Source organism: Hyperolius riggenbachi, chromosome 8, assembly GCF_040937935.1.
Source record: "Hyperolius riggenbachi isolate aHypRig1 chromosome 8, aHypRig1.pri, whole genome shotgun sequence".
Classification (NCBI taxonomy): domain Eukaryota; kingdom Metazoa; phylum Chordata; class Amphibia; order Anura; family Hyperoliidae; genus Hyperolius; species Hyperolius riggenbachi.
In genome coordinates this window covers 294,112,703-294,127,100 of record NC_090653.1, presented here as the reverse complement: position 1 = coordinate 294,127,100, position 14,398 = coordinate 294,112,703, and the positions used below count along the sequence as shown (strand labels likewise).

At 47.7% G+C, this 14,398-nt stretch overlaps 1 protein-coding gene across 1 annotated transcript in view; it reads left to right on the top strand.

The window, feature by feature from the left end:
• ZWILCH (zwilch kinetochore protein) overlaps positions 1–14,398 on the top strand; it is a 132,525-nt gene that overhangs the window by 17,093 nt on the left and 101,034 nt on the right. Inside the window, exons 5-6 of the mRNA XM_068249159.1 lie at positions 4,554–4,753; positions 10,121–10,200. Coding sequence (XP_068105260.1) covers positions 4,554–4,753; positions 10,121–10,200 — 280 coding nt within the window. The remainder of the gene's footprint in view (positions 1–4,553; positions 4,754–10,120; positions 10,201–14,398) is intronic.

Here is a 14,398-nt window from a genome sequence, read left to right as displayed (position 1 = left end):
TTTCAGGCAGAGAAAAAAAAGAAACACAGCCTAGTTATTAGTGTGCTAGGCACTGTACATACCCATGTTTATCTCATTATGCCACATGTCAGTTCGGGTATCCTTTAATTGGCCAGAGACTGCTGGTACGCAAGGGGTTACATTACAAGAAGCCTACGCTGCACTGATCTCTTCCCATCAGGGCTGTGGGGGTCCGAGCTATTTATGGGTACCTGGAGTCGGAGTCATTAAAAAAATGCTCTGACTCCTGATAAATTAAAAGAAAAAAAAAAGATAAAATTATATGAAATTATATTGGTTTTCAGATTATAGTCATCAGAAATGACTTGTATGTACAGTAATAGCTGTGCTTAGTCCACAAACATGAAATAAGCCAATCAAAAAATACCGTATTTTTCGGACTATAAGACGCTCCTGACCATAAGACACACCTAGGTTTAGAGGGCAAAAACCAGGGGGGAAATATATGTGTGTGTATATATACATACATACACACACACACATACACACACACACACACACACACACACACACACACACACACACACACACACACACACACACACACACACACACACACACACACACACACACACACACACACACACACACACACACACACACACACACACACACACACACACACACACACATACATACTAAACCTGGTGCATCCATGGGAAGGGGCATCTTGTGGATTATGCCCCCTTTGTACCTCATGCCCTCTTGTGTCTCTGTGTCCTCCTCCTCTGTACCCTTTATGTCCTTCTGTGTCCCCTCATGTGTCCGACTCTGTCCTCTTTGTGTCCTCCTCTATGCCCATTTGTGTCTCTGTGTCCTCCTCTGTCCCCCTTATGTCCTTCTGTGTCCGCCTCTGTCCTCCTTGTGTCCTCCTCTATGCCCATTTGTGTCTCTGTGTCCTCCTCTGTCCCCCTTATGTCCTTCTGTGTCCGCCTCTGTCCTCCTTGTGTCCTCCTCTATGCCCATTTGTGTCTCTGTGTCCTCCTCTGTCCCCCTTATGTCCTTCTGTGTCCGCCTCTGTCCTCCTTGTGTCCTCCTCTATGCCCATTTGTGTCTCTGTGTCCTCCTCTGTCCCCCTTATGTCCTTCTGTGTCCGCCTCTGTCCTCCTTGTGTCCTCCTCTATGCCCATTTGTGTCTCTGTGTCCTCCTCTGTCCCCCTTATGTCCTTCTGTGTCCGCCTCTGTCCTCCTTGTGTCCTCCTCTATGCCCATTTGTGTCTCTGTGTCCTCCTCTGTCCCCCTTATGTCCTTCTGTGTCCGCCTCTGTCCTCCTTGTGTCCTCCTCTATGCCCATTTGTGTCTCTGTGTCCTCCTCTGTCCCCCTTATGTCCTTCTGTGTCCGCCTCTGTCCTCCTTGTGTCCGCCTCTATGCCCATTTGTGTCTCTGTGTCCTCCTCTGTCCCCCTTATGTCCTTCTGTGTCCGCCTCTGTCCTCCTTGTGTCCTCCTCTATGCCCATTTGTGTCTCTGTGTCCTCCTCTGTACCCTTTATGTCCTTCTGTGTCCCCCATGTGTCCGCCTCTGTCCCCCTTGTGTCCTCCTCTATGCCCATTTGTGTCTCTGTGTCCTTCTGTGTCCTTCATGTGTCCGCCTCTGTCCCCCTTGTGTCCTCCTCTATGCCCATTTGTGTCCCTGTGTCCTCCATTTGTCCCCCTGTCCTCCTCTGCATGGGCACAGTACAGGGAGTCCCCGACATTGCTGCGGGTTGGAGGTTTGTATTGGCAGCCGCTCACAAGTCAGGAACTCCCAGCATTTGGACTATAAGGCGCGGTGACTTTTTTACCCTACTTTTGGGGGAGAAAAAGTGAGTCTTATAGTCCAAAAAATACAGTAGTTACTTGTGCTGCTGTAATGAAGCAGTCACCATATTTTTAAAGTCAAATATACATATCTGATTGTGACTGTATATCTGAGCGTCTTTTATATGTAATAACCTACACACTAAGTAGTTGTGTTACTAGTAGGGATGGTCCGTGATATGCAAACTACCCTATGTTGATGTAGGTTTATGCAAATTGTGTGCAAGAATTTATGCAAATAAAGACAATTTTACCATATATGGTCAGAATTTGCTGAGTTCCAGTGTGTAGCTCCACCCCCTTGTAGAAATTGTACCTGGCCTTTACTCTATCAGCTATAGAAGAGGCAGAGGCTTTTCCTGCAGAGTGGCACAGCTACACACTGGAACTCAGCTAATATGGAGCTCTGGTAAATCTTATTATATATAATTAACACTAAAAAACACGAGCAGACATATCCAGGCAATAAATATTACCATATTCACTTCAATAGGTATCTATAATTGGGGGAAGAGGTCACCGACCTCAACATATATACTGACAGAAGAAAAGAACAAAGATCCCCCTATAAAATAAGCAATATCATAATTTGCTTAAAGCAATAATATATATGGCTCCAAGACACAAGGATCAGAGAAAAAATCTTTATTCATGACCAGCTCAAAAAGATAAAAACAATTAAAAACAAGCAGCCAGACCTGGTACACAGGCCCCTAAATAACATGAATAAATGAGTCAGGTGTCTAATTAATACAATAAATCAATCATTCACCTGGGCACCCCTGTGGTTAATTACACAGCAGTGTCTCATATGAATAAAAGAATATACTGTAAGAACTAGAGACAACTGCTCCACAGAAAAGCAACCCAGGAGAAGTATGTAATCACATATAAATGGTAGTCTCCACAGAAAAAACTGCTAATATTAAAGAGACTCTGTAACAAAATGTTGAGCCTTATTTCTTCTATCCTATATGTTCCTATAGCTGTTCTAATGTGCTCTGTCTTACTGCAGCCTTTCCTAGTTGCACAGTGGCTGTGTTATCTCTGTTAAATGATCTAATCTTCTCTTCTCTGTCTGCTCTGTCGGGCTCAGGCAGTCAGGCTGGAATTTGCTGTGCTGCTTGTGATTGGATAGAAGCTATACACACCCTCTCCAGGCCCCCTGCACACTCTGTATGACTCACACACTGAGCTACTCTCAGTTTATCACTTGCTATGTCTTTTGTTTGTAAACACTGCCTAAAACTGGCAATTACAAGCCAGGATTGCAGCAGGGAGTGGCAGAAACAGCACAGAGGGGACAGGAGAACATAATGAATAGAATGGTATGCTTTTTATTGTAAGAATTTTACTGTACAGATTCTCTTGAAAGTGCTAGTGCTGCATGAAGATAAATGACCATCCTGTGCTATGCTGATAAATATTACAATAATGTAAACATCTCCACAAAAAAACTACTATTAAGGTGCAAGTGCTACATAAATATGAAACCAATCTAACTATACACAAAATATATAATCTATAATCAATTCAGATAAAAAATGAGAGCCCAAATAAGACACACCAGTGAGGTAGATTAGTAAATAACAACGAATACCACTGAAAGTGAGGTAGAATTCAAGTGAATAGCAGCAAATACCAAGTGAGAAGAATTGGCTACATAAAGTCCACCAATGAAATAAAGCAAAGTGTTGTAGGTTAGCAGACAAAACGGAGGAGTATGGCACAAGACTCCCCAAATGAGACGGTATAAGGACACAGATCCAAATGTAAAAAGTGACCTGCACTGTCCTGGTACTGAGAAGGGTTACAGGTGCTGCTCCTTCAACTGGGTGGCGCCAGTGATCCTAAGTAGCAGATAAAAGAAACAAAGGAGCGCTCCTTGGTGCATTAACTTTTTAATCTTAAAAAACACGCAACATGGATACACTTACAATGTGTAGATGAAATGAGCGCTTGTCAGGCCTGCTGGCGGTTCTCTCCCTACTCCTGTGCCTGGCCGGGGCAGCGGGAGCGGTGGAGCCGTATGACGTCACGACGTGTTTCGGCGTAACCACGCCTCCGTCAGGTCTGACGAAGGCGTGGTTACGCCGAAACGCGTTGTGACGTCATACGGCTCCAGCGCACCAGGCTCCGCCCACCGCGATTCACCCCCGCCGATACCACCGCTGCCCCGGCCAGGCACAGGAGCAGGGAGAGAACCGCCAGCAGGCCTGACAAGCGCTCATTTCATCTACACATTGTAAGTGTATCCATGTTGCGTGTTTTTTAAGATTAAAAAGTTAATGCACCAAGGAGCGCTCCTTTGTTTCTTCTATCTGGTATAAGGACACAGGAAAGGCTGCAGAGCGCTCCCCACACTGTCCCACTACTTCCGCCCAAGCTGCCAAGGGTCAACATTTTTTTCATTGATCCTTGTGTCTTGAGCCGTATATATTATTGCTTTAAGCAAATTATGATTTTGCTTATTTTATAGGGAAATCTTATTCTACAGACATTGGCAATGTCAGGCTGAGGTGGTTAAATTGGGTAGGGTGTCGGCTTCCTGGCCAAGAGCTTTTTGTTCCCAAAAGCAGATGCCATCTTAATATAACTTCATATGTGTAAGTGCTGGCAGCGATGACCTGCCTTTTATATTACTTTCAATCAGCAAGATTGTTCTATGCGAATCACAGGAGCCGAGGGTGATTCCCTGATTCCTGTGACTGAATGTTGTGGTTTTGTGTTGTAGGCGGCTGCTGTCAGCCTATACCCTGACACACAACCCTAACATGGCCGATCTCAGGAATGGAGACCCGCTGGAGGTCCTGCCCCAGCTATGGCTGAGATGTGATGGGCGTGACCCGCAGGAAACGTGTTGGCTGGGGGCGGAGCCTATCACCAGCAGAGATGGGATCACAGCAATGACCTTTCATAAGGTGACATGCACAGGTACGTGAAAATCCTAGCATGAGGAGTGACCAGAGCACTGTGCAGAGGGGACATGAGTGACTAGAGCCAGCCCTATGCAGAGGGGACATGAGTGACTAGAGCCAGCACTATGCAGAGGAGACATGAGGAGTGACTGGAGCCAGCACTATGCAGAGGGGACATGAGGAGTGACTGGAGCCAGCACTATGCAGAGGAGACATGAGGAGTGACTGGAGCCAGCACTATGCTGAGGGGACATGAGGAGTGACTGGAGCCAGCACTATGCAGAGGGGACATGAGGAGTGACTGGAGCCAGCACTATGCAGAGGGAACATGAGGAATGACCGGTGCCAGCACTATGCTGAGGGGACATGAGTAATGACCGGTGCCAGCACTATGCTGAGGGGACATGAGGAGTGACTGGAGCCAGCACTATGCTGAGGGGACATGAGGAGTGACTAGAGCCAGCACTATGCAGAGGGGACATGAGGAGTGACTAGAGCCAGCACTATGCAGAGGGGACATGAGGAGTGACTGGAGGCCAGTGATTGGATTGTGTGTGAAGGCCGTGTCTCTGTATAGGCCGGTGGTGGGATTGTGTGTGAAGGCTGTGTCTGTGTATAGGCCGGTGGTTGGATTGTGTGTGAAGGCCATGTCTGTGTATAGGCTGGTGGTTGGATTGTGTGTGAAGGCTGTGTCTCTGTATAGGCCGGTGGTTGGATTGTGTGTGAAGGCCGTGTCTCTGAATAGGCCGGTGGTTGGATTGTGTGTGAAGGCCGTGTCTCTGTATAGGCCAGTGGTTGGATTGTGTGTGAAGGCCGTGTCTGTGTATAGGCCAGTGGTTGGATTGTGTGTGAAGGCCGTGTCTGTGTATAGGCCTGTGGTTGGATTGTGTGTGAAGGCCGTGTCTGTGTATAGGCCTGTGGTTGGATTGTGTGTGAAGGCCATGTCTGTGTATAGGCCGGTGGTTGGATTGTGTGTGAAGACCGTGTCTGTGTATAGGCCAGTGGTTGGATTGTGTGTGAAGGCCGTGTCTCTGTATAGGCCGGTGGTTGGATTGTGTGTGAAGGCTGTGTCTCTGTATAGGCCGGTGGTTGGATTGTGTGTGAAGGCCGTGTCTGTGTATAGGCCGGTGGTTGGATTGTGTGTGACGGCCGTGTCTCTGTATAGGCCAGTGGTTGGATTGTGTGTGAAGGCCGTGTCTCTGTATAGGCCGGTGGTTGGATTGTGTGTGAAGGCTGTGTCTCTGTATAGGCCGGTGGTTGGATTGTGTGTGACGGCCGTGTCTCTGTATAGGCCAGTGGTTGGATTGTGTGTGAAGGCCGTGTCTCTGTATAGGCCGGTGGTTGGATTGTGTGTGAAGGCTGTGTCTGTGTATAGGCCGGTGGTTGGATTGTGTGTGACGGCCGTGTCTCTGTATAGGCCAGTGGTTGGATTGTGTGTGAAGGCCGTGTCTGTGTATAGGCCGGTGGTTGGATTGTGTGTGAAGGCCGTGTCTGTGTATAGGCCGGTGGTTGGATTGTGTGTGAAGGCCGTGTCTCTGTATAGGCCAGTGGTTGGATTGTATGTGAAGGCCGTGTCTCTGTATAGGCCGGTGGTTGGATTGTGTGTGAAGGCTGTGTCTCTGTATAGGCCGGTGGTTGGATTGTGTGTGACGGCCGTGTCTCTGTATAGGCCGGTGGTTGGATTGTGTGTGAAGGCCGTGTCTCTGTATAGGCCGGTGGTTGGATTGTGTGTGAAGGCTGTGTCTCTGTATAGGCCTGTGGTTGGATTGTGTGTGAGGGCCGTGTCTCTGTATAGGCCGGTGGTTGGATTGTGTGTGAAGGCTGTGTCTCTGTATAGGCCGGTGGTTGGATTGTATGTGAAGGCCATGTCTCTGTATAGGCCGGTGGTTGGATTGTGTGTGAAGGCCGTGTCTCTGTATAGGCCGGTGGTTGGATTGTGTGTGAAGGCCGTGTCTCTGTATAGGCCGGTGGTTGGATTGTGTGTGAAGGCCGTGTCTGTGTATAGGCCGGTGGTTGGATTGTGTGTGAAGGCCATGTCTCTGTATAGGCCGGTGGTTGGATTGTATGTGAAGGCCGTGTCTCTGTATAGGCCGGTGGTTGGATTGTGTGTGAAGGCCATGTCTGTGTATAGGCCGGTGGTTGGATTGTGTGTGAAGGCCATGTCTCTGTATAGGCCGGTGGTTGGATTGTATGTGAAGGCCGTGTCTCTGTATAGGCCGGTGGTTGGATTGTGTGTGAAGGCCGTGTCTCTGTATAGGCCGGTGGTTGGATTGTGTGTGAAGGCCGTGTCTGTGTATAGGCCGGTGGTTGGATTGTGTGTGAAGGCCATGTCTCTGTATAGGCCGGTGGTTGGATTGTATGTGAAGGCCGTGTCTCTGTATAGGCCGGTGGTTGGATTGTGTGTGAAGGCCGTGTCTCTGTATAGGCCGGTGGTTGGATTGTGTGTGAAGGCCGTGTCTGTGTATAGGCCGGTGGTTGGATTGTGTGTGAAGGCCGTGTCTCTGTATAGGCCGGTGGTTGGATTGTATGTGAAGGCCGTGTCTCTGTATAGGCTGGTGGTTGGATTGTGTGTGAAGGCTGTGTCTCTGTATAGGCCGGTGGTTGGATTGTGTGTGAAGGCCGTGTCTCTGTATAGGCCGGTGGTTGGATTGTATGTGAAGGCCGTGTCTCTGTATAGGCTGGTGGTTGGATTGTGTGTGAAGGCTGTGTCTCTGTATAGGCCGGTGGTTGGATTGTGTGTGAAGGCCGTGTCTCTGTATAGGCCGGTGGTTGGATTGTGTGTGAAGGCCGTGTCTCTGTATAGGCCGGTGGTTGGATTGTATGTGAAGGCCGTGTCTGTGTATAGGCCGGTGGTTGGATTGTATGTGAAGGCCGTGTCTGTGTATAGGCCAGTGGTCGGATTGTATGTGAAGGCCATGTCTGTGTCTAGGCCGGTGGTTGGATTGTGTGTGAAGGCCGTGTCTCTGTATAGGCCGGTGGTTGGATTGTATGTGAAGGCTGTGTCTCTGTATAGGCCGGTGGTTGGATTGTATGTGAAGGCCGTGTCTCTGTATAGGCCGGTGGTCGGATTGTATGTGAAGGCCATGTCTGTGTCTAGGCCGGTGGTTGGATTGTATGTGAAGGCTGTGTCTCTGTATAGGCCGGTGGTTGGATTGTATGTGAAGGCCGTGTCTGTGTATAGGCCGGTGGTTGGATTGTGTGTGAAGGCCATGTCTGTGTATAGGCCGGTGGTTGGATTGTGTGTGAGGGCCGTGTCTCTGTATAGGCCGGTGGTTGGATTGTATGTGAAGGCTGTGTCTCTGTATAGGCCTGTGGTTGGATTGTATGTGAAGGCCGTGTCTGTGTATAGGCCGGTGGTTGGATTGTGTGTGAGGGCCGTGTCTCTGTATAGGCCGGTGGTTGGATTGTGTGTGACGGCCGTGTCTCTGTATAGGCCAGTGGTTGGATTGTGTGTGAGGGCCGTGTCTCTGTATAGGCCGGTGGTTGGATTGTGTGTGAGGGCCGTGTCTCTGTATAGGCCGGTGGTTGGATTGTGTGTGAAGGTCGTTTCTCTTTATAGGCCGGTGGTTGGACTGTGTGTGAAGGCTGTGTCTCTGTATAGGTCAGTGGTTGGATTGTGTGTGAGGGCCGTGTCTCTGTATAGGCCGGTGGTTGGATTGTGTGTGAAGGCCGTGTCTCTGTATAGGCCGGTGGTTGGACTGTGTGTGAAGGCTCTCTCTAGCGAAGCTGCTTGTTTTTATTGCCATATTTTTGTAGCTTTCTTATCGCTTTGTTATAAATTCAGGGCCGGATTTACCATAAGGCACTGTAGGCATGTGCCTACAGGCGCCTCAAGATGGAGGGGCGACTCACTTCCCTCCCCTAGGGCCTCCCTCCTTCCCTATGCTGAGTCCCAAGCAGAGCATAAATGAGTATAGTCACCTGGGTCTCGGCATTTCACTAACAAGATCTTTCTTCAGTGAGGGACACCACTAGCTACTTAATGCTGAGGGTACCTCTGGCTACCTAAAGCTAAGGGACACCAGTAGCTCCTGTACCTATGATGGGTAAGGGAAAAGTGACAGCCAGCATACTTGCAGTGCGGTTTGGTGCGGGTTTGTTGGTTCATGGAGGGCGGAGTCTAGGGTGCCAGGACATCTGTGCCTATAGGCCCCTGTAATGTAAATTGGGCCTGCATGCATGGGGGGGGGGGGGGGGGGAGTCTAGGGTGCCAGGACATCTGTGCCTATTGGCTCCTGTGATGTAATTCGGGCCTGCATGCATGGAGGGTGGAGTCTAGGGTGCCAGGACATCTGTGCCTATAGGCTCCTGTGAGGTAAATCCAGGCCTGCATGCATGGAGGGCGGAGTCTAGGGTGCCAGGACATCTGTGCCTATAGGCTCCTGTGAGGTAATTCGGGCCTGCATGCATGGAGGGCGGAGTCTAGGGTGCCAGGACATCTGTGCCTATAGGCTCCTGTGAGGTAATTCGGGCCTGCATGCATGGAGGGTGGAGTCTAGGGTGCCAGGACATCTGTGCCTATAGGCTCCTGTGAGGTAAATCCAGGCCTGCATGCATGGAGGGCGGAGTCTAGGGTGCCAGGACATCTGTGCCTATAGGCTCCTGTGAGGTAAATCCAGGCCTGCATGCATGGAGGGCGGAGTCTAGGGTGCCAGGACATCTGTGCCTATAGGCTCCTGTGAGGTAATTCGGGCCTGCATGCATGGAGGGTGGAGTCTAGGGTGCCAGGACATCTGTGCCTATAGGCTCCTGTGATGTAAATCCAGGCCTGCATGCATGGAGGGCGGAGTCTAGGGTGCCAGGACATCTGTGCCTATAGGCTCCTGTGAGGTAAATCAGGGCCTGCATGCATGGAGGGTGGAGTCTAGGGTGCCAGGACATGGCTGGTCGCGAAACGGCTGTAGTGCCGTCCATCTACCCCTGGTCACCCGTACCCCGCACTCCCTGAACACCCTCAACAATGCAGGTTTGATCTACCCGTTTGTGACCATATATGAATGTATCACTGCAATACTCTTTCTGGCAAGATGCTGCATTAAAGAAACTTAAAGGGACTGATGCCCGGTCTGCCTTCTTGTACGCATATTGATAGACTGTTGCTCACAGATTTTGAAACCGGTGCACGTCCAGAGCTTCAGCCATATGCCATTTGTCTGAGCGGTTGGAATAGGGGAAGTATTGATTGAACAACAAGCAAATGCAGAGCCTGCCCCCCATGTGCATGTGTTGGGTTTGAGTGCCAAGTGTTTTTTGTTCTACATTGTACTGCCAGGACATCTGTGCCTATTGGCTCCTGTGATGTAATTCGGGCCTGTTGAGATTATGAGTGCAGCTGGCATGCTTTATACATTTACCACACACAGGTGATTGTATTCATTCACAGGTCCATCTACAGACAGGAACTCCTATCCAAGTCTGGAAGTCCTGAAGAAATCCCACAAGGCGTGCCATCACTCGGCTGCTGTAAGTGTTATACGGGTGATTGTTTACAAGTCTGCAATAAATCTACAGTTAGGTCCATAAATATTTCCACAGACACAACTTTTTCCTAGTTTTGGTTCTGTACATTTCCACAATGAATTGTAAATGAAACAACTCAGATGAAGATGAAGGGCAGACTTTCAGCTTTAATTCAGTGGGGTGAACAAAACGATTGCATAGAAATGTGAAACAACTAATGCTGGGGATACACGGTACATTTCTGTACTGTGTATCGACCAGCTGATCCGGCCAGCTGATAATATTCAGCTGGCCCGATCATGCCGCTAGACTCCCGCCCGCTTGATCCCTGCCGGTGGACAATGGCAGGGAGTCGAGCGCTGATAACGAAGCGTCGGCGGGGACGAGCGGCAATCGATCCGCGCGGACGAGACCCATTCATATTTGGAGGCAATTAGGGTGTTCAATATCTCTGTTCACAATACCTGAATTTTGGGACAAAACCACAAAATATAAGGAAGGGAACCTGGTTTGTCTCATCCTCCCCAACACAAGGGAGACGTTCCTGGTTGGGATTGGGCAAAATGCATAGTTGTCAAATACTGCCACACAATTTTAAAGGACCTCTGAGGTGACATGTGACATGATGAGATAGACATGTGTATGTACAGTACCAAGCACACAAATGACTTTTCTGTTGTCCTTATTTTCTTTCTCTGGCTCAAAGAGTTAAAGGATACATCCAGGCTTTAAAAAAAAAAAAAAAAAAAAAAAACCCACTTACCTGGGGCTTCCTCCAGCCCGTGGCAGCCGTCCTGTGCCCCCGCCGCAGCTCCGGGGGCTGCCGGTCTTTTCTGCTGGTGCAGCTGACCTCGCCAGGTTGGCTTCTTCTTCTCTCTGACATCATCCGGATCATACTGCGCAGGTGCAGAACTACTGCAATTACTGCGCAGTACAATCCTGATGATCGTGACCCACGCGGTGGAGCGCAGAAGAAGCTGACCTGGAACCTGACCTGGGGAGGTCGCCAGTGGAGAAGACCGGCAGCCCCCGGAGCTGCGGCGAGGGCACAGGACGGCTGCCACGGGCTGGAGGAAGCCCCAGGTAAGTGGATTTTTTTTTTTTTTTTTTATGCTTGGATCACTCCTTTCAAAATCAGATATGCAAGTGACAGTTTCTGCCTGGGTCGGGACCGGGTCAGACTGTAGCATAACCCTCACTGATTAGTAATTATAGCCATAAACACTTTCCTGTCAGTAAATGGCTTCTAACAGCAGGAAAAAGTTAAAAAGGTCAATAATTCATAGATTTGAGTTCTGGCAAACTTAAATGAAGGTGTCATTAAGCAGAGACAAGGAAACAGTAAAAACTTAAAAACTAGATTTAAATATAAAATAAAATTGTGGGATATCTAAAAAGTCATTTTGAGGAGGAGAAGGATAGATACATTTGTTTTTCTCATTAGTTTTTCACCTCGGAGGTCCTTTAAGGTAGCTCTGTCTGTGGTTGATGCAGTGAGAAGATTTTGTCATTTCTCAGGTGGCTTATGCCCAATCTTTGTCAGAGGAAGTTATGTTATAAATGTGACTCCAGGCCTTCCTCTGCCAAAGGATATTGCTGCTGCAAGACAGCCATGCGTAGCTGGTGTCTTAAGGTGGCCACTAACTGTCCAATTTCTAACGAAAAATCGTACAGAAATTCTGATCGGACGAAAAATCGCTCACTACACCATGAACTAACCAATCATTGCTTCCTATCTATCACGACCAACAAGAAAATCCAAATTTTGGTTTGACGAAAATTCAATCTGATGATTGTTTTTATAATTGTTCATTATCGATTGTGCCCATCAACTGAGATTATTTACAACCAATCCGCTCAAATGATTTTTTGCTAGAAATTGGACCGTTAGTGGCCAGCTTTATTCAGTACTGATCTCTACCAAGCTATCTGAAATCTGATCAGTTTCTGTTTACTGTCGTGCTGCATACTGTATGCTTATTGTGTATATGTACAGTATATATTGTATGCCTTAACTTCTTCCTCAGCAAACTTTGTATGTGCTAAATCCAGTTCTGGGCAGGACCCACTCAAGCTTGGCGAAATAAAGTATTCTGATGTTAATACCCAAATATTTGATACATGAGGGAAACCAAGCAAAGGATGATCCTTTAATAAGGCCCATATTTTATGGACAAGAGGTTCTAAAAGAAGAACAAAAGTAATATTTGACAGTAATAGTTGACAGGGACAAACGTGGCTCGCGCCATTAGAAATTTTAAAGGGTTTTCAGGTTGTACCATTACTCATGGCAGTCTCTGATGGGCAAGATTAGAAAGAGAGTGGCTCCAAGTAAAAAACTGAGAAGCCATATTTTTTTTAAGGGCCTCGGAGTGATAAGACCAGTGGACTCTGCCGACTGCCTTCTCCGCATCCAAGGAGAGGAAAAGAGAGGACGTCCCACAGGCCCCAAGTCTCTGTAGCAAGATAATTATTCTCCAATGCCATCACTGGCTTGGATGAATTAGTAGCGGCATAATCTCCATCTCTCCATCAACCTGTTGGCTATACGTTTAGCAAAAAGCTTAAAGAGAACCTGTACTGAGTAAAAATATTTAAAATAAACACATGAGGTAACTTTAAATGAACATTACATAGTTACATTGCCATCAGTTCCTCTGAGAAGCTCACCATTTTCTTCTGACAATAATCCCTCCCAGTTCTGACAATATTTTGTCAGATCTGAAATACATCAGTTGCTGTCAGTAAAATATCAGTTGCTGTCAGTTATAGCTAAGAGGATAACTGATGTACCAGGTAATGTCCATGTCTCCCTATGGCTCAAGTGGGCGATGTTACAGTGTAACAGTGTGCTGACCAGAAAGCTGTTAGGGGGTAATGGCCATTTTCGAAATGGAGGACAGAAAATTCCCTTGATCACAGTGAACAAACAGGACGCGGGACAGGAGAAAGACACTGAGGAGTAGACTACATGGGAGGTAAGTATGACTTGTGTATGCTTATTTTGACTTTTAATTTTCAGTTCAGGTTTTCTTTAAAGTCTGTAGCTGGGATTAGTGTTTGGGATTACTATTTTCTGTATAGTAGTAATCCTAGCTGTAAGGAATTTCTCTGGTAGGAGTCCCCTAACAGCAACCTCATTAAAGGGGCACTACAGCAAAAAAACTGTAAAATTTAAAATATGCGCAAACAAACAAATAAGTATATTTTTTCCAGAGTAAAATGAGCCATAAATATGTTGCTGTCACTTACAGTAGGTAGTAGAAATCTGACGGAAGTGACAGGTTTTGGACTAGTCCATCTCTCCATGGGGGGATTCTCAGGGATATATTTATTTTCAAAAGCACTTAGTGAATGCCAGTTGCTCTGTCCAACTGCCAAAAAACTGTGCAGCGAGCAGGGAAGCTGGCCAGCATCATTGTATAAATCCTTTTTAGGGAATATCTTTATATAGAATAAAAGCCTTGCTGAGAATCCCCCATGAAGAGATGGACTAGTCCAAAACCTGTTGGTAATGTCAGATTTCTACTACCTACTGTAAGTGACAGCAACATAGGAGAGAAGTAATTTATGGCTCATTTTACTCTGGGAGAAACGTACTTCTTATTTGTTTGCACATATTTTACATTTTATATTTTTTGCCATAGTGCCCCTTTAAGCATTTCAGTCAGTGGCTGGGCTAAGTTGCCTGCAAAGATTTTATAATGGCTGTTGATGAAGCATCAGTCCCTGGTGATTTGTTGCATTTTATCATTTGATGCCTTTTTCGAGGGGCCTATTAAATACCTTAAGATCGCTCCACGCCCATGGGCGTGGCCACGGCGGCAGCCCCGGGACCGCCTAACGCCGATTGGCGTCAAGTCCTGGGGAAGAGTGTTAGACGATTACGCCATCTATTTACCCGTACAGCGCTGCGATCGGCAGCAGCGTTGTACTGGTGACAGCCGTGTGACACGGCTGTCCCCCTGGTGGACAAGAGAGCGATCGGCTCTCATAGGCAGAAGCCTATGACAGCCGATCGCCAGGATTGGCCGGCTGGGGGGTGGGAGGGTTTAAAAAAAAAAAAGATAATAATAAATAATAAAAAAAATAACATAAATATTGATAAAAAAACAAACAATCACTGGGGGGGAGGGGGGGGGATCAGACCCCACCAACAGAGAGCTCTGTTGGTGGGGGGAAAAGGGGGGGGGGATCACTC